Source organism: Python bivittatus, unplaced genomic scaffold, assembly GCF_059951505.1.
Source record: "Python bivittatus isolate LINGU-HERP-01145 unplaced genomic scaffold, Pbiv_v1 ctg000850_np1212, whole genome shotgun sequence".
NCBI classification, from domain to species: Eukaryota; Metazoa; Chordata; class Lepidosauria; order Squamata; family Pythonidae; genus Python; species Python bivittatus.
This window is the reverse complement of record NW_028277112.1, coordinates 44,840,949-44,862,298: the sequence shown is the minus strand read 5'-3', so window position 1 is coordinate 44,862,298 and position 21,350 is coordinate 44,840,949. Positions and strand designations below refer to the sequence as shown.

Below are 21,350 nucleotides of genomic sequence, written 5' to 3'. Positions count from 1 at the left end.
CCACAATTATTTATTATTAGCTTATTGATTTATTTATGTACAAAGAACAGAGTTGACAGTCTATAGCCCAGAGGGCCTAGAATCTACAAACAGATTCAGGGCAACATCCAGAAGGATGGGGAAAAAATAGCGGTAAATCACTTAGTAGAATATTATTTTACTACAGCTCACTTTCAGCTCATAGCTCAATTTCTAGCTTTGAATATTTTTATGAAATCTTCTCCAGCTAAAACTTTTCAATTTAGAGAAAAAGCTCCGGCATCTCCTTGGTAATTGTAAAGGAAGTTAGGGATTGTAATTTAGAAACAGGGCAGGCCACAAGTTCCCAATGACTGCTATGTTGCTTATTTCCCTGCCTTGGATGTGCTGACAGTATGTGTAGATCAGTGTTTCTCACCCTCAGCAGAAATAAGATGCATGGACTTCAACTCCCACAAGTCTGGCCATCTTAAAGCTGCCGAGGTTGAAAATACTGGTGTAGATGGATGAACATAATGAATGTCATTTCTGTATTCGGAAGAGAATGATTTGACATAAACAAATGCAACAGTCCATGAAGCTCAGCCCTTCTTCTTCTGCAGTGTAATTGTAGCTGCTGGAGATGACACTGCCAAAGCCAAGAAGTTCTGCAGAAATCGCTTAATATAGAAGCATAATGTGCACTTCTCACACCTGCATGTTTTATGATTTTGTTCATCTAAAAAGAATTCAGAAAGATTCTAATAAATAAATTGCTGTTGCACATCATCCATTATGGTCTTACCATTTGATTAACATTAAAATGTAAATAGAATGTCTGTTCAAATGTGCATGGAAAATACTGTAATTTTGATGAATATGTGGTAATAATATGGTAGTATTTATTTGTAGTGATACTTTCCTAAGGTGCTTCTGCAATAGAAGTAGGAAAGTTGTCAGAAATAATAATTCACAAATACGATAATAATGCTTCCAAAGATGAATTCTCATTCTCATATCTATCACCTTGCATTGCTTGTTTTGCAAAAATATTGTTGTTAACATACTGAAAGAAAATGTTCCATGAAAGATAAGTATATAAGATTGATGCTTGCAAAAGAAGGCAGTTGCACGCTGATTTCCTTCCTCCCACTAATCCCCAAGTTCCCTAAAAATAATTCCATAATGATTAGAAGCCCTTCTGAATGGATTAGGTCATGAATCTGAAGTAGGACAGCTGTCAAAAGCTCCTTCTGTGGATGGATCATTGTTCTTTTCCCAATAAGTCTTTTAATATTTTAACTAACAGGAATTTTGATGGAAAAAATTCACATTTATTTAAATCATATTTAAATTCTAGTCTGAATGCTAATATAAACTCTCATAGGAATAGTGACTCACTTTAGGGTAAGTACCTAAGCATACCTAGCTTTAAATACTGTATCTTGAGATGTTAAAAGATATCGAGCAATTTAGTCTCCCCATGCGTATAATCTGAAATCTGTTTACTCCATGGGAATTAATGTATTTGTCTAAATCAAACATTCTGTGAGTTTTTCTCTATTAGCCCAAAAAGTGGTGTAATCTAGCCATTAGTATAAGCCAGGAAATCCCTAATTAACTCTACTTTTTCTGAATGAAATAATAGCCACTATCATTACAACTATGACATGCAGGTAATACTAATCTACCTTTATGTGTATATTTAGAAAGATGTTTGTCATCCATTCAGAATTAGTGTTGCATATTATGTAATCTACAAATCGGCATTGATTTAAATTTAAGTTTAACTCTACAAACAGGGATTCTCTTTGTCATTTTTACTGAACTTTGTTCATTTGTTATCTCAACCAGCTGGCTATTCAGCCTGGTCAATTCATGGAGATATGCTGTCTAATTAATTTACTGGAATCAAATTCTGTCTCTGTTGGTAGAATATGTAGAAAATAGAAGTTTTAGGGCATTTTTAATATATGTTTTTTAATTATTTATAGATTGTATCTATGTCTGGAGAGACCTGTGTTTTTTCTTCTTTTTTATTATTGTGAGCTGCCCAGAGTCACCCGTTGGGGGAGATGGGCGGCATACAAGTCTGAAAATAAATTAAATAAATAAATAAATGTAGTTACAGAATTTTCCCACACTGATTGAAAACTCTTTTTAATGAACTATGCTTAACACACTTTGGTATTTTAAAGAAAAAAAATGTTTGCTAGATCTCATATTGGCCTAGTACTTATGTTAATCAACAGAAAAGTGCTTCATTAATCTTGATTTCCTTATCAGTTTTGAAAATTAAATGTTCAAATTAATTATGAATTCCACACAAAAAAATTGAATGTATTTGTAAGTGTAAAGCCATTAATTGTTAATTAAGAGTTTGCATTTGGTAGACCTTCTAAAATGGATTGAGTATACAAAGTTTTAGACCTGGCATAGAACATTGATGAACTAATTTTTCAGGTAGCTTGTTCTTGCTATATTTATAGTTGAAGTGTATGAGTTAGCTGCTAGGGGTATACAATGCTCAGATTCAATTTCAAAATATATGGGCACCAGGAACATAGAACTTATCTGCAACTTCTTTAGCAATAGTGTATTTTCCCAGGAAAAGCCCCATTGGCTAAATCATGAATATATAATTTACATTATCTTGATCTGTCATAAAATGAAGTATTGCAAGGTACAGTTTTACAATTGGGTCAGGCATATGGAAAGTTTTTTTCTTTCCCCTAGAAATGTTGTGTTTGTTTATGCTCTTGTTTTCTGCTTTATTTCTCCTGCTTTTCTCCCCAACGTTTGGATATAGCAGTTGAGGCACTGGGTAAAATCATTAGGCAGGAATTTGGCATTTCTGTCCCCAAGAAGTGGGAACTCAACATAGTAAAGGGACTGGGATTTTTGCTCCATACTGAATCATAAATGGACCCTATTTTATTGATTTGAACTTTCAGGCTTCCCTTGGCAACCTGGACTAGAAGCAGATAAACAAGCATTCAAGGATATAAGAGCTTCTTAAATGGTTTACTGTAGAAAAACTAATGAAGTCATTACAAAATAATTCCTTTGGCTGTGATGTATCAGGTCCAAACCCTATTTATAGTAAAATCAAGATTCAAATTCTTGCACCTTTTTCTTCTGGTCATGTGATATAACAGACTGTTATAGAACCTCTTTTGGGGTGGTAAGGATCTCCTGTTTTGGTAATGGCCTGTTCTGATATCAGACTGTTTCCTTATGACCATGTGAAAATTTGCTTTCACAGAAATTGTGGTAGACCCAATTCCTATACCTCCCTCTTTCATCCTCAGCATGTAGTAGAAAACATCCAGCAATTATGTTGTCCATTGACTAGATCCTTGCCTAATACTAGATCAATCAGTGTAAGTTTTAATAACAAAAAGATTGTGAAGTTGTGAACAGTTCTAACACAAAATCAATCTGTGTATGGCTCTACCTTTTGTTAACATGTCCCTTTTTGATAAGTGTTGCAGATACAATATAGATGTAACTTGATAACACATTGTTTTCTATATTCTCACTGATGCTGAAGTTCTTTGTTGGTGGTGGTGGTCAGTCATCCAGTCACTTCCAACTCATGACCCAAGGACAGACATGAGGATTGTTTTTTAGTAGCTGCTTCTTTCAGTTCTTATAAGCTCATGATAGTATCTAGCCACCTTTTCTTCTATTGACCTCTTTTTTATTGTCTTTCATTTTTTCAGGTCAGGTTTTTCACAAATAACTCTTGCCTTCATGTTATGTCTCAAAAATAGCTCTAGCTTCATTATTAGTGTTTCCAGTGAACAGTCTGGTTTTATTTTAAGCAGTATTGAATTATTTGTTCTCCTTGCAGTCCAGCTTATTCTTCTCCAGCCACACAATTCAAAGGCATCTGTTTTTCTTCATTTAGACCGTCTGATGGTCCTTCTTTCACAGCCATATGTTACAACAGGGAAAACTATGGCCTTGATAGTATTCACCTTTGCTGTCACCGTGATGCCTTCGCACGTTAATATGTTGTTTAGATCTGTCAACTTTCTCCAATAGTCTCTTTATTTCTTGGCTACAGTTACCATCTCTGTGAATTTTTGAGCCTAGGTAGATAAGTCTTTAGGAAACAGAAAATATTAATTTGTTAATTGTAGTCTTTGCTACACATGTATTTCTGTTTTTGATAGATAGAAATGGTTCATGAAGCAAGTCAAGTTCCCAAATATTTCTGGAGAGGTGATTTCTAAGTTGGGTAATTATGTCAGCAAAGCTTTGCTATAAAATTTTAATTTCTGGAATTAACACTTTCTTGCTTCTAAAATGATTTAAATAGTTTGCTCTCCTGACTGAGGATATTTACAACATCGAACAAGACTTTTTTCTGTTCTTTTGTTTCTAGTGCAAAATTGGTAATAACACAGTTCTAGTAATTTATTGTTGACTAATTCTATTCAGCGCAATTTCAGAATTCTTTCCTGTTCATATTTTTAACCAAATAAAGCACTGACTCTCCAGAAGTTTCTTTGCAGTGCATTTTTAAGAAGCCCTAAGTAGGTCTCAGTTATCCCATAGGTATTTACTCATATGTAAGACCTATAGATCTCAGTAGGACTTTCTCAAGGACTGGATCCTAAGGAAGCTTACCCAGTAAATTTTAAAAACTACAAACTGGGACCTTGCAATGACCTTGAGGTCCTATTCCACTATAGTATCTGTAATCTGCTTTCCAAATATATTGAATTTCTGAAGGTGAACCAGTGTGCAAGAGCAGGCTGCAGCAACTGTTCTCAATAATTTCTCAGCATATACAGTAATACCTCTAGTTACAAACTTAATCCGTTCCGTGACTCGAGTTGGTCGCAACTCGAGGTAAATTTTCCCATAAGGTTCAATGTAAATACGGTTAATCCGTTCCGCCTTCGAATTTGATCGCACCACGAGGCAAATTTCCCCATAAGGTTCAATGTAAATACAACTAATCCGCCCTCCGAATTTGGTCGCACCACGAGGCAAATTTCCCCCATAACGTTCAATGTAAATACATACGGTTAAACAGTTCTGAAACATATGCACCTCTTCCAGCACTTGTGTCCTCTTCCTCGTTAAGATCGTTACTCCTCTTGCCACAGCAGCTCTTCTGATGGCATCTTTATTCTTCAAAATAGTCGAGATGGTCGACTTTGCCATCTTGTACTCCGAGGCCAGATCAGTCACACGAATACCACAATCGTGCTTTTCTATAATGTCCTTCTTCAGTTCGATCATCACTTTTTTCTTCAAAGCCTTATTCTTGCCAAGCCTGTTTTGCATTTTCTTTGGAGCCATGCTGACAAGCACACCAAAAACCTTCCAAACACCACAAAACACACCACAAGCCTCACCGAACGTCTCCTTGCTACCGCGATCTCGCCCACAGGAAGCCACGACCGCGTGGCAGCAGAGAAAATGGCCACGGATCCGGTTTGTAACTCGAGGCAGAGTTCGCAAGTCGAGGTAAACTTTTGGGGCCAGAGCTGGTCGTATCTCGAAAAATTCGTAAGCAGAGGCATTCATAACTCGAGGTACCACTGTACATCTGCAAGTTGCAGCTATGTTTCAGTGCATCGTTTTATGTAAAATATCACTGGACATAGTTATTGTCAAGGTTAACACGCAAGTTGAGTTAACTTTCATACTAATCACTGGATCCTTTGACATATTTCAATTTTTAAATGTTAATGGAAGTTTTCTTGCTAATACAGTGGTACCTCGGGTGACGAACGCTTCTGTTCACGACCAATTTGGGTCACAAACAGCACCGTTCGCAAAATTTTGCTTCCGTTCGCGAACTCCGCATCAGGTGACGAACAGGATCCGTGGCCATTTTCCCTGCCGTGACACGTGGTCGTGGCTTCCTGTAGGGAGGGGGACTCTCCCTCCAAACAATAACTGCCTCCCCACCCGCCTTCCTGTCCTCCACGCCTCAAGCAAGGTTAGCGTTCTCTCTCTTCATAGTGTACTGTACTGTACTTTGTGTCATATTTTTGTGGTTTAAAAAAAAATACATATGGTTCAGAACGGATTAACCGTATTTACATTGAACCTTATGGGAAAATTTGATTCGGTTGGCAACCAAAATCGGTTGGCGACCAAATTCGTAGGGGTCAGAACAGATTAACCGTATTTACATTGAACCTTATGGGAAAATTTGATTCGGGTCGCGACCAATTCGGGTCGCGACCAGAGTTGCGGAACGAATTAAGTTCATGACCCGAGGTACCACTGTAATAAAAATGTATATTTGAACAGAATAACAAATATCTATTTATCTGGTCTAAGAAGGATGATAGGGATAGGGTATGGATTTCCTTTCGTTCTTAAAGCTTTCTGACAATACATTTTTTCTGTTTCTGTTTTTGATGCTGTTCCTCAAATTACTCAGTTACCCAGAAACCAATTTTTTAGTCTCCATAGTTGCCACAAAAGAAGTTGGTAGAGGCTGCCACTTTCCACCTCACATCTTATGGTGGCACAACTGGATTGATGCCACTTCAGACAAATTTGTGGGGAGGGACATTTGTCTTCATATTTTTCTACTCATTTTTCACCTCTTCTGTGGCTGCAGGGGTAGAAAATTAAAACAATCATAGAGGCAGAGTCTAGAAAAGTCCCATTTTCATGGGAGCTCTCTAAGACTTGGTCTTGATCGTGGACACTTCATCTATACGTAATTTTATGAAATTATTTATTAATAATAAAGATAATTATTATGAATGAATTATTAAGATAATTTATTATTATCTCAAAATGTTTAGGACTGTGGAAGTCCCTGCTAGCTTTTAATGAAATTTACAACAATTAAACAATCTGGGGAGATGGGCGATATATAAATTTAATAATAAATAAATAAATAATAGAAAATAAATAGTTCATGATACAGGGGAATTAGTTGATTACTGGTTAACAGTATACTCTTGAACAGCATTGGATCTATTAGGGTTTACATATAGTGTCTGGCTTAATTGACTGGTTCAATTTACTGACTGATTTAATTGACTGATTCCCATAGCATATTTAATGCAAACGAAGCCAGTGGACCCACAAAAATGATAAGAGTGTAGCTTGCTTTATTCATTCATTCATTTATTTATTTATTTACATACGTACATACACACACACACACACACACAATGCCCTTTATGTTTTTGTCTTGTTTGGATAAAATATCCTATATGGCATTTTTAAATATAGCACATTGATTAACATTTTATAATTGCAGAGTGTACAAATAATAAGGAACTTCAATTAGATTTTATTTTCTATTTCATGCATGTTATATATGTATAATCATTTCTGGCAATATTAACATAAGTATAATATGTTAAATCCTGCCTGGAACTGGCATATTGTAATGTAGCTAATTGTGTTATATCAACTTGCATTTTCTTTCAAAACTTTGCTCTGAAGGTTAATATTATTGGTTTTGGTTTATTATTTTTGAAATCCTGACATATTATTTTGGGTATTTCTTGCTTACATTTGTTTTACTGTTTTCTTTTTTAGCACCACCAAAGTTTGCAAGAACACCTGTTGACCAGACAGGGGTCTCTGGAGGAGTCGCATCATTCATCTGCCAAGCTACAGGAGACCCAAGGCCTAAAATTGTCTGGAACAAGAAGGGCAAAAAAGTCAGCAATCAGAGATTTGAGGTATTAGGTCCATTGTTCTGTTCCTCTGAAAACCGTTTACTTTAATATTCCTTGATTATTCCCTATTGTTTCTGAACAGTGATCATTTTTAACAACAACAGTGATGTTCACAGCAGTCTATCAGAACAAAAATGTTTTTTATCGGTTGGATTTTTCCTTAAAGAAGGATTTCAGTTCTGTTTGGAAGGACATAGCCATTGATCATACAAAGATGTGCTGTGATTTTTGTTTTAAAAAATTGCCTATTCTACATTCCTCCCATGTAGGAACTAGTTATTATGTACATCTCTGTGGATTAATGGTAGAAATATATGTGCACTAGTGGTGCTATGTAGAAACCAGCTAAAGGGTTAGAATTATGATACTGGGAATAATAAGGTTGGCATGTGCATGTTCTGAGGGCTTGTTTTAAAAAGCAGCAAATGGTATCAGTATAATGAAAGTATAATAGAAGTAATAGAACCAAAATATTAGTAATAACTGCCCCACTTTTTGTTTCCTGATGGGAAAAAGATGCACATTGATAAATAAAATGAAAATAGATGGAGTTGAAGGAATAGTATGCAGTACATTATGATAGCATGCTTTCCATTCAGAGTGTCACTCATGTTCTTGATTATTTTGCTTCCAACATCAATATATATGCCCCTGTTTAAAAATGTTGGGACTGTGGAAGTCCCTGCAAGCTTTTAATGAAATTTACAACAATTAAACAAAAACAAAACTCCACAATTCTTATGAGCCTTGTTCTGTTATGTAGCCAGAGTATTTATTGTGCATATCATTTGGAATATCTCAACTTTACTGAGACTTTATAGGCTAGGCTACTGTTGATAACCCTTAAGAAATCTCTCAATCATTTTTTCCTGAAACGAGATTTCACTAAGCTGAATGTAGTCTTATCCCACACAAACAGAACAAATATGATTCAGCATTCCTCTTCCTCTAGCCTTTTGGTTGCCCTTGATTTTCAGGTTGATTTACTTTTTAGATTTCTTTGCCTAAATCTCCACTTAGCCAGACTTTTTCCAGAAACCTACTGGCATTTATTACCTCTTTACTAGTATAACTTCATGCTAACTTGACCACCAGCTTTAGCCTCAAGATCGTTTTTTCCAGGAAGGTTCCCTCAAACTAAAAAATGTGCTATTAGCAGCTCTAAGCTCTGTTTTATTCAGCCATAAGCCAACACTCAGTTGTCTTTCCTCAATAGACTTAATTTTAATCTTTCACTGATCTTTGCAACTTAAAAAGAATGTCCTGCCCTGCTCAGTCATCTTTCTTAAGGTCCTACTGTCAATTAAAATGTGTTGACTGTCATTTTTTGTCTGTTGAAGTCTCTTTTCCATAGCTACTGTAATCAAAGCAGAAGCCATTATTCTAATCCTAAAACCAGGCCTAGTAATTACATTATAACCTCACTCAGAAGTACTGTGAGAATGCAGATGTTATAATAAGCAAATTAACCAAACACTACATTTTATTATATCCCATAATACATCAGAGTAATGGATAGACAGCCACTGACAGAGAGCCACACTTAAATGATGCATTTTCCTTTCTATTCCCTCTTTTTTTAATCCTGAATAGCATTGCTGTGGAAGTTCCTGATGCACGTTTTCTTGAATTCCATGAGTCTTTGATTACATTATGAATACTACATTTAAATCACGCTTGAATTATTAAAAAGAATTTAATTAAAATATGTATGAGTAATTGTTCTTTATTGGGGCTGCACTACACTTTGGAGTCAAAGAGAAAATGTGTGCTTTAGAGCACACGTGAGATTGTACATAGTGCCTGTTGGCAACTCCTTAAATTAATTAAGCCTTTTTGCTTAAGTACTTCTTTCTTCTATAAAATGATGAACTGTCAACTATTCATTAATGCTTGATCTTTTTCAACCCTAGATAATTTAATTTATGTTTATTGATATACAGTACTGTGCAAAAGTTCTAGGCAGTTGTGAAAAAATGCTATAAGGTAAGAATGCTTTCAAAAATATATATTGTAATTGTTTATGTTTATCAATTTACAAAATGCAAAGTGAGCGAACAGAAGAGAAATCTAAATCAAATCAATATTTGGTGTGACTACTCTTTGGCTTCAAACCAACATCAATTCTTACACTTGCACATTTTGTACACTTGCACAAAACCAGGGATCTTGTAGGATTAGAGTCAGGTGTATGATGAACCAATTATACCAAGCAGGTGCTAATGATAATCAATTTCATATGTAGGTTGAAACATTAACTGAAACAGAAACAGCTGTGTAGGAGGCTTAAAACTGGGTGAGGAAGAGCCAAACTGTGCTGCTAAGGTGAGGTTGTGGAAGACAGTTTCATGTCACAGGTCATACACCATGGCAGGACTGAGCACAGCAACAAGACACAAGGTAGTTCTACTGCATCAGCAAGGTCTCTCCCAGGCAAAAATTTCAAAGCAGACTGGGCTTTCAAGATGTGCTGTTCAAGCTCTTTTGAAGAAGCACAAAGAAATGGGCAATCTTGAGGATCATAGATGCAGTGGTCGATCAAGGAAACTTAATGCAGCAGATGGAAGACACATCATGCTTACTTCCCTTTGACACTGGAAGTTATCCAGCAGTGCCATCAGCACAGAACTGGTGGAAACCAGTGGGACCCAGCTATACCCATCTACTGTCTGGAGAAGTCTGGCCAGAAGTGGTCTTCATGGAAGACTTGTGGCCAAAAAGCCATACCTCTGATGTGGAAACAAGGCTAAGTGACTCAACTATGCATGAAAACATAGGAACTGGGGTGCAGAAAAATGATAGCAGGTGCTCTGCACTGATGAGTCAAAATTTGAAAGATTTGGCTGTAGCAGGAGGCAGTTTGTTTGCTGGAGAGTGGTACAAGAATGAGTGTCTGCAGGCAACAGTGAAGCATGGTGGATGGAGGTTCCTTGCAAGTCTGGGGCTGCATTTCTGCAAATGGAGTTGGAGATTTGGTCAGGATCAATGGTGTCCTCAATGCTGAGAAATACAGGGAGATACTGATCCATCATGCCATACCATCAGGGAGATGTGTGATTGGCCCCAAATTTATTGTGCAGCAGGACAACAACCCCAAACATACAGCCAATGTCATTAAGAACTCTCTTCAATGTAAAGAAGAATAAGGAGTCCTGGAAGTGATGGTTTGGCCCCCATAGAGCCCTGATCTCAACATCATGGAGTCTGTCTGGGATTACATGAAGAGACAGAAGGATTTGAGGCAGCCTACATCCCCAGGAGATCTGTGGTTAGTTCTCCAAGATGTTTGGAACAACCTACCTGCTGAGTTCCTTCAAAAACTGTGTGCAAGTGTACCTAGAAGAATTGATGCTGTTTTGAAGGCAAAGGGTGGTCTCACCAAATATTGATTTGATTTGGGTTTTTCTTCACTCACTTTGCATTTTGTAAATTGATAAACAATTACAATATATATTTTTGAAAGCATTCTTACTTTACAGCATTTTTTCACACCTGCCTAAAACTTTTGCACAGTACTGTATGTTAACAAATTTAACAATACATGTAGTGATATCTTCATGTTTTCAGAGTAAGCATGTGTGTCTCCAGGCAAAACAAATGTGGTAGCCCTCCAGTTTTTCTGTTATATTCTCTTCTTAGACACAGTTAATATTTTGTATTTGTAACTGCAACTTGCAGCATATTAATTTATATACCCAATATATACATTAGCAGAAACTGGGTTATGCATTCAGTTTGGACAAAATACTCATTGTACACTCATCATCTGATTACACACTGTTTGACTTCATGAAACATGGAATGAAGATTTTTTTTTTCATCTATTAGTACTGCATACATACTAGATACTTCCAAAGATTTTAGCAGGGCTTTTTGTATTACTATTACCTTTCTTTTATTTTTTTTTTCCACATAGAAAAAAATGCATGTGGTTTTTTAAATATATAGCCTACCTATATACTTGACATAATAATTGTTTCTTTTATACAGTATATGTACCATGGATTTTTATTTTTCCAGCAATGTTAAATGTTATTATTGCTCTTCTTGTATTTGTCAGACTAGAGAGGCAAAATATAAACCAGGCAAAATTAATTGCTATTTACGTATAGCTGTGAGTAGGATATAGATTGATCATATTATCTATATGAGAGGAATGGTGAATTTTGTGGTTAGAGAATGGAGAACAAGAGTTGGATAAAAATATAAAAATATGCAATAATAGATATAATAAATCCACGCTAGTTGATACTGAATCTTTTTCATGTCTTCATCTATCATGACCATGACTCCTAGAGGCAGGGAGAAATCAGTAGGATTAAGAACAGCAGTGTCACATGTTCCATAGCTGCTGAATAGGTATGGAACTGTTACATATGTAGTAACACAAACCTGAATAGGAGCTCGTCAGCCTGTTAGTGGAGGTGGAAACTCAGATTGGATTCCCTGAAGGTAGCATTTTGAGTCAGATTTGCCTTTTAACCATTGCTAATTCCTGCTTCCATGCATAGTCCAACAAAGGTAATGCATGACAGAAGCCTTCTGTTATCTATCTCTTTGTTAGGTGTGGAAACATTGTCCTATATTAAATATATACCCAAATATGGATATGTGTATGGATGGTATCTACCTTCCTCTGAAAGCAACTTAGTATAAATTGCATGTGCTTTTACAGTCCACCTTTCCTTAAGCCGTGGCAGAATAAATGTTCTCACAGAACAATTTACAGTCTTCTAACCCACTGCAGATAGCAAAGATCTGAGACCAAATTTATAAAGGATTCTACAGAGCAGTAATTGAACCAAGTTTATATAGAAAATAGATTAAGAATCTTGAGTGTGCAAAGGCTGAATATTCACCATTCCACATTTTTTTTGTTGATTAAAAGCCAGTTCCTGTGGAACAGGTCTGTGTAACACAGTTGAAGGGGTGCTCTATAATGCAAGTAGGCACAAATTAATGTTCTTCCTCCAAGTACTTCGGTAACCATAACCTCTAAAATGCTCAACACAGTAGCTTCAAAATTTTCATGTTTATGTGGCATGAAGACTAGTGGTAAAGCAAAATGGCTTGTGATTAAGCAGTTTGACCTCCATTGGTTACATACGTATATTAGCGCAATGTGTAGCTTATAATATATTGTATATTTATCGGGTGTGCAATAAAACAGTACATTATAATTAATAAATGAAATTTAAAATGATATACAATCAGGTTAATAGAATATTTAAAAATCATGAGAACAAAATCATCTTCATTTAAGGGTGCTATGGAGGAAGTGTTTAAGATTGTGTTGCCATCTGGTGGGCATCCAATAAGTTCTTTAGGATTCAGAGACAGTAAGCTGGAACTAGGGTGAAATGCCAAAAAGGATTTGTTGAGAGTTATGGAGTTGAGAGTTACAAAGGAAGAAAGATATATCAATCCACATTTCTTCAGCTTGCCAGGAATGGCAGCAGATGGACCCCTGAAGCAGAAAGTGCAGCACCTGCCTAGAACTTTGGGCCTGTTCTGAGCTTTATGGTGTCTGTTGCTTTTGCCAACCTTGTATACTTTTCTTGAGGGACTGAAAGGACAAACAATAACAACTGGAGAAACCTTGGTAGCATATTTCATCAGTGATTTGATCATAATTTCAGACAATGGACCTTCAGCCAGAGATATTTTAAATATGGCATTGTCTGTAGCAGACAAGATCTGGGGATGGTCTGATAACATACTTTGTAACTCAAATAGTTGACCTGTTGCTAAGAATAGTTCTATGGGAAACTATTTCTAGTATGCAACTTGCCTCACTCCCCTCCCCACAAGCAGGTATAAAATTAGAGAAATCAAGAAGTCTTCTTTATCTTAATTGTTACAAATAGGAATACAGGTAAAAAGCTCAGGGGATTTATGATATATTGATGCAATCCACAAAGCTTGCTCAAGTAACTTTAAGTCCCTGTGTGGAGGATTTACAATACAAAGCTTAAGTTATGTTACGTTAAACACAAATGACCTCAGCTGACTAAGTAACTCTTTCTACTTGACTATATCTTATATGTGCAAAGGGAAAAAGGGGTCTGTAAGTTACCAGTCTTCTGTCATGTTCATCTGCTGTTTGGGCAAAACCTGCCAATCTCCATGGGACAGCTGTCTTCTGTGTTTTCAATAAGAATTCAATTTCACGGGAATCTGACCAGAATATTTTTTTCAGATGAGATTCAAAGTATTTGGTACGTGCAACAGAGTAAGTTGGGCAATAAAGCAAATAGTGAGAGATGTCTTCTAACCTGTTGGGAGGTAGACTCATTAGAAGATTTTTAGGAAACAGACATCACACATAGCTGATTGGAGAGAAGGGCCAGTAATATATTTGAAATGCTATAATGCTTGCATATATTTATTTTTTTTAATTATTCCATGCTAAGGAATTCACTTGTTAGTAGTGATTGAACTTAAATCAACTTCTGCAGAGATATCAAATATGTTTTAAAAATCTGTCAGTTTGTTCACAAATATAATATATATGTGTATGTATATGTATATGGTGAATATCCACAAGTGTAAAAGAGGTTTCTCAGTGTTGTGAACCAATAAGGATATTTTATTGGAAATATATTTAATTTGCTCTAATAGGCAAAACTTAGATAACTAGGAACGTGAAAGGGACATTACTCTGTCCCAATACTTAAAGGCTCAAATAATGATGTTTGTTTTAATAGTTGGATACCAGTTTCTGCAGGTCTTATGTCAGGATGCATCAGCCAGTTATAGTTTATGTCTTGTCAAATCATTGTATACGGCTCTGGATAATAGTAATCTGTAGAACATCCTTTGTCATTAATTAAATATGTATCTAAAATGGAATAAGACTACCATATTATGGGCTGCAAAATCCAGACAACTGTTAGAGTTTTCTAAATCTCTTTATTGCTATTTAGCATTCATATGAATTTTTGTCATCCAAATATGGTAGCCTTACTATTATGTCCTCAAAGTTGATTCCTGAGGAAGACTGAAATCTAGTTAGCATGATAGTCTGCCTACTGCGTGAAATTCCCTGAATATTATGGCCAACCTGGCCTTGGTGGTTTTAATTTGTTGCTGCCTGCTGATCCAAAGTACAGTAGAGGTATTTGAGGATTCAGCATATTGAAATAGTTTGGAAACAACTGGTTCAGTAATTGTGAATATGCATGTACTGACTTGGCTAGATATTCAGTATCTTCTTATGGCTCAAATCACTGTCCTATTGTGTTCAGGTCAAAGATCAGCATAACATCAGTTAGGTTTCAGTAACACATAAATTGTTGTGCTTAATTGTATTCAAAACCCCAGTTTATGAATTTGAAACAGTTAAATGGGAGGAATTTAGAATAGTCCAGTTCTGACTATATACAGGATTAACCAAGAGGTAGGTGTTTGTAACAACACCTGTGACAGCTGTTGTTTCCTTCAATAGGTAATAGAGTTTGATGATGGGTCTGGATCAGTTCTCAGAATACAACCACTGCGGACTCCACGAGATGAAGCTATTTATGAATGTGTTGCTTCCAACAGTGTTGGAGAAATAAGTGTATCCACAAAACTTACTGTATTGCGTGGTAAGTTTTTTTTTAAATTATTATTATTTTAAATAATAATTTATTAGAGTTGGCAACAAATGTTATTCTAGAATTATAGTATTAATACTTAAAAGTTTGTATGTTGAAGGCCAATCTGTTGGGCTTTGTTTTCACCTAGAAATAAATGTTTTTTAAACATTGTGATTACAATCAGTTTGCCCTAGTCAATGGTGTATAGGGAGAGCAGTTGAGATGTTTTCCTTTTTTTGTGCCAGGTTTTCCGCAGTCATAACTGTTGGTTGAGATCACACATTAAATGTTGGCTGTATTTTGTGTATAAATTTCAGAGATTCTGTACATATGTGTATGTGAAAATATATGTGTGTAAATATGTATGTATAGTACTGCTAGTGATAATAGAACCATGGTTCATACCTTCATTCAGCTGTTAACATTTGTAATTGGATTAACCTTTGACTATATGAAGTACATGAATTGGGCTTTCTTAAGCTGCAGTTCACAATGAGAATAATGCAAGAAGCTAAAAATTTTTTTTTAAAAAAATACATTCAACGCTTTTTAGATATGTTGGATTTTCAAAATGCTGTTCTTGGCACTTTATTTGTGAGCAGAATTTATATCAAAGGTAGTCCAACAAGTTGATACTGACTTTGGCAAAACTATAGAAACAGATTTTATTTGAACTGCGGTTAAATGCTTTAGTGAATATGAGCAGACTTTCCTTCAGGAGTAGAAATGCTGTCAACTTGTTCTGTTTCTTATATTTTTGAGCAGTCATAGTCAGTGAGGTTGATTTTAAACTCAAATTTAATGCACCAACTTTAGATGGTTTCTATTTAATCAGTTACAGGTGTCATTTCTGTGAACCCACAAACAAGATTTTACTTCAACTAAAACCCAAATTTCAGATAGCCTTTGAATCTGAGTTCTAGACATTAAGATTTGCTTTACTTTTTCTTTTCTTGAATGTTCTTCTGACACTGTATTTCAAAGCAAAGCTTTTTTCAAGGGTACTGTTCTGCTTGGTATACAGTATATCCATGATGTAGAAATTTAAAGCTATTCTGTTTTTTGGGTTTGGTTTTGTTGTTGTTGTCGTCATCTATTTTGAAACAATTCTGGCTGATTAGAGTTCATTTTGTATTATAGTTCCTCGTAATATGAATACAGATTTAATTATTTATTGTACTCTTCAGTACTATCAGATGTAATTTTATTTAATATTCTGTTTGAATCGGTATATAACATCCAGTTTCCCATTTGCATTACTTTGCCGTGGTTAAGGTTCATACATTGATAGAAGTATCTTCCCTTGTCTCCTATGCTCAAGGCTTCTCATGGATTAGCTGATGAGGAAAGATGTCATGGGGAAAATAAAATAATTGGTGGAAGGGATAACTCATATTAACATCAGTAAGCTTCATTATTTTTCAAAAGGAGCTTCTTTGGCAATTCATCTACTATGTGACAGCTATATTTACAGCTAAGAAACTAATTTTGATTTTGATGTATTTCTCTTCCCATACCAGCATGCAAACCATCAGAGGCTTTCCAGCCTTCCTAATGCGTATTATTATTATCATTTATTTGTTGTAACTAATGGACATTCTTGTCATTCCTTTGTTGAATAAAAAGATATGTGCTTGGGAAGAGGAATTAAAATAAATGAAATGGGAACAAGGAAAGAAGTTGGAGAGAGAAAATGAAGGTGTATTGTGGAGGGAAAAAGGAATTTGGCTCTGGGCAGTGTATAAAGCTATATTCTATAATATTGACAAGCCATTGAATATTGTCTGTATAAAAATGTGCCTAGGGAAGTTCAGGCTGTCACTAGAAATTTAGCATCCCATTTTTTCTGCTGATCTGTGTGAAATGTTTCTGGTAATCCTTTTGCTCTGGATTCTGTTTGAACTGTTTCTTGGCTTGGGTGCTAGAATACGTTACTATTTGAGTAGAAAATGTGTTGCACCCTTCAATCTTAAATGTAGAAATTATTCATTTGCAGGCTACTGGTGATCAGAGAAGCTTCAACTACATTCTATATCTAATTTCATTTATTGTAGAGCAGAATAGCGAATCATCAGATAGAAGCATAAACATCTTTTCTTCTCACCTTTTCTTCCTTCCTTATTTTATGAATAGGGACATAGAATAGAAGGCAGTTACAAGAGTAAATAGTAATTATTGTTCATTGAAAGCCAGTGTTAATAGGAATGGCTACAAATTAAGGGCATGTTTATTTATTCTGTTTTTAAACATTTTTATTGTAGTTTGTTACTGAAATAAGAAAGAATAGGTTAACAAAGAATAATTGCTTTTTTGTTAAAATGTGGATTATCACAGATTTTCCTTAATAGCACAATGAGGCTATTGATCTTTGCTCAGGTATCATGGGGTTTTAATGTGCAAATTGATTTAAGTTTAAATAATTAATATATGGATACTCCTGGTTTCTTTTTTTTTTCTTTTAGAAGAGATTAAAGCAGAAATAAAGTGGATTGGAAGGTTTGGATTGGGACTATACATAATTTTTGCATTGTACTAAATAAAACACAATACTTACCAGTATCCATAATGAGCACACACAGGCTATAATGGGAGCAAACAATTGAAAGAAGATTCTGTTTATTTTTATATTAAATCTAAGAAATCACTTGAAAATCAAAAGGATGACAATGTGAGTGCAATAATGAAAGTCTGGAAACTGCATATTTTCAGGACAGATAATGCTTATTATCATGGTACTGGCCCACTTGTGCTTCTACCCATGCTTAATCAGGTTCATTTTTGAATTTCCTCCACCTGAGTTTGGGGCATTGCTTCTAACAGTTCATTTCCCAGAATTATTCAGTAAGGCAGAGCACATTCTGAGATCAGCATAGAGAGAAACACTCTTTGAGAACAGTTCTGTGAAGAGACCAGGCTGCCTCCAGTTATGAGAGCCTACCAGGCACACAGCAGAACCATCTGCCAGATAATTGGGAAAAACCACAAGTGCCCTCTGCAAACCCTCCAAATTCTTCAGGTATCTGCAGCAAGCCCTTCTAATGGGTCCATGCTCCATTAGAAGGGCTTGATGGTCCTTCTTGCCATCAACCTTAATTGGACTAGGAAGTGATCTGACTCATAAATATAAGACTTGATGTTCCTGTATCCACTGAAGATACTTTGTTCACTATTGCTCAGTTTCTCAATTAATGTGGATGAAAATAATATTTGAATACACTAAGTAGTGAGAATAGTGGAGTACTATATATCCTTCTACTTGGACATTCCAACCAAGATGGGATCCATAAGTCCATTCTTAGCTATGCTATGGAGAGTACAGGGCAAAAGATCATTGATGAAATAATTCTCAAATTTATGCCATCATGCCAGAACAGATTATTGCCCTTAAAGGATAGGTTCCATATCAAAACAGAAGATATAATTAAATATATTTTTACACTAAAAAAATAGCACCAACATCTAACAAATATCAACATGAATTATTGCAAGGTTCAGCAGCTGATTTGGAAGAGGAAACTACACTTTGGATAAGACTGAGTTGAAACAGCAGAGAAGTTTGCACACATACAAAAACTGGCCCCTGCAAAATATTTCGTTTTATTACAACACTGATGCTATCCAAATAACTTGTTTGTTCAGCTGTTTTTGCACTCATTCCTATTTATCTTGTTTGCATAGTAATGACTTTGATGAGGCATAGAGTCATGGGGGACCACATTGTAATGTAAACCAATGTCAAATGACATTAGAGAAAAGGAAAAAAAAAATAGTAAGTATTCCAGTATCTAAATTTGTAGTCTCAGAACTTCATCTTTTACTTTAAAGAGATGGTACAAACAATACTGGCCTTAACTTTCATAGATTATACTCCCTGTTTCTCATAACAAGGCTGCTTTAGATATCACCCTGATGAACATTGGGTAATGCAGATCTCAAGATAATTATTAAGAATTCAATGATCACAGAGTTCTGTGGATATATAGTACCTCATTTCCTTTTCCTATAGTAATTGTGGGGATCTTTGAAAAACTGACTGTAAATATTTTACTGTGACTTCAGTAATTCCATTGAAATAATTTATTATCAAATTATTATACTATACATGTCAAGATTTGAAATGGTGCCGTGTTCTTACATTCTTGTATTCAAAGTTTCTTCTAAAATGTAGACTTGAAGAATGATGAAGATCTGAAAAATAATGAAGCACTTGTGTAGAAAATAAGACTGTATGAATCTTCAAAGGGATTATTCAGTTTTAAAGAAATTTGATCAAATCAGTCCTTTAAATCAAATATTTGATATCTGAAGCAATTTGAAGTGTCAAATCAAATCAACCGTTTTCAAATTGCTTCAGAGAGTTCAAAGGAGATACAGAAATCTGATGGAGTTTCTGTCTGCATTCTCAAAGACTGTTGCAGCTTTCCTTCTATATATGGATAATGCTGAAGGAAGAAATGAGTGCCCTCTAAATTGATAAAGATAGCTGGCCAATGCGTTTTATTGCCTCTACAAATCCTGTTTTTCAGAGCAATTGGGGAAGTGTTGCTGTACTGATTATTTCAAACTCTGGAAATTTCTTTACGGAGGTTGGTTTGGAGGCGGAAGAGAGAGAGAGAGAGAACAAAAGAACCAGATTTATTCTATTGCTCTGTTGTGATCTGGCTTTGTGCTTTCTACAGTAATTCCCTAAATCCATATTCTTTTCTCTTTAGCTTTCCTTCATTCTATGTATCTCATTAATTCACCTTACCCTCCCCATTCCCATTTATTTATTTACTTATTCTAATCCAGGAGAAAATTGTTATAAGATGTATAAATTCATAAGAAGGAAGTACTTGCATTTGTGCTTAATGGAAAATTTCTCTATTAAGAAAATATATAAAGTTTTACTAGACTAAAGGGTTATTTACTCTATCGATCTAACCACCGATCTATGAATGATAGAGTTCTGTGTGATTAGTAAGTATATGTTACTTTTTATTTCTAAAAAAACACTAGTAAAAAAATTATTTTTCCTTGTTAACTAAAATTATAATGCTGAAGTGAAGGAAGCTTGAACTAACCAGGAGTTAATTTTTACATGGTAGATCAATGAGCTCTACTTCTGGTACTAAATATTAGGGCTGTACAGTGCTTCATTTTGTTAGGCTGAAAATTACTAGGCTGAAGATAGATTATTTTGGCTTCAACTCTATTTAACTCTGCCAGTGGACACCAGTGTTTAATTCTCCCAGATTTCAAACAGTTATGTCATCTTACTGGTATGCTCTGCCATTGTGTTCTCCATTTCTGTAGTTTGGATTTCCATTCAAATCAGTTTAAAATAGATTATCTTAAAGTATATTCTTGTTACTGTTCAACAATATCCATGTTCATGTTAGCCTTGTATGTGTGTGTGTCTGTATGTATGTTTATATATTATACATATATGTATACACACACACACACATGGACACATGCAGAGAGATTATCTATTGTCAAGTTGGTGTCAACTCTTAGCAACCACATAGATTTTTCCATGGTGATCTATCCTTAACTTGTCCTTCAGATCTTCCAATAGTGCTCGCTCTATCTATCTATCTATCTGTCTATCTATCTATCTATCTATCTATCTATGGAATCCTTACATACAGTGTAAGGACCGTAACAACCACTATGTAAGACAGACAGGCAGAAGGCTAAGAGAGCGCATCCATGAACACCAACATATGAACAGAGAGCAAACTCCGTTCTAGCACTGAAGATGTTACCTAGCCAGATAATGAAACATTTGCAAGAAAACAACCAAGCTCAGAGAACCCCAAGGACTCCACAGTTCAATCCTGAGCTACACATATGTCTGTTGGTATCTATCTATCTGTCTGTCTGTCTATCCATCCATCCCCCCCCACACACACACAAATAGAAAACAAATACCAATAATAAAGTGTCTTGAACCAATTTTCTCTGATATCTGGAATAAATATAATGCTCTTCTTGCATTGAAATTCCCATTGTTGCACCTCTATTACAGGTAGTCCTTACTTAATGACCATTTGTTTAGCAACAATTCAAAGTTACAATGGTGCTAAAAGTAACTTACAACCAGTGCTTGAATTTACGACTGTTACAGCAGCCTTGCGGTCATGTGATT

At 35.4% G+C, this 21,350-nt stretch overlaps 1 protein-coding gene across 11 annotated transcripts in view; it reads left to right on the top strand.

Moving 5' to 3' along the window:
• PTPRD (protein tyrosine phosphatase receptor type D) overlaps positions 1 to 21,350 on the top strand; it is a 428,647-nt gene that overhangs the window by 146,964 nt on the left and 260,333 nt on the right. For all 11 annotated transcript variants that reach the window (XM_088130360.1, XM_088130356.1, XM_088130355.1 and 8 more), the window contains exons 3-4: positions 7,495 to 7,640; positions 15,085 to 15,226. In XM_088130360.1, coding sequence (XP_087986486.1) covers positions 7,495 to 7,640; positions 15,085 to 15,226 — 288 coding nt within the window. The remainder of the gene's footprint in view (positions 1 to 7,494; positions 7,641 to 15,084; positions 15,227 to 21,350) is intronic.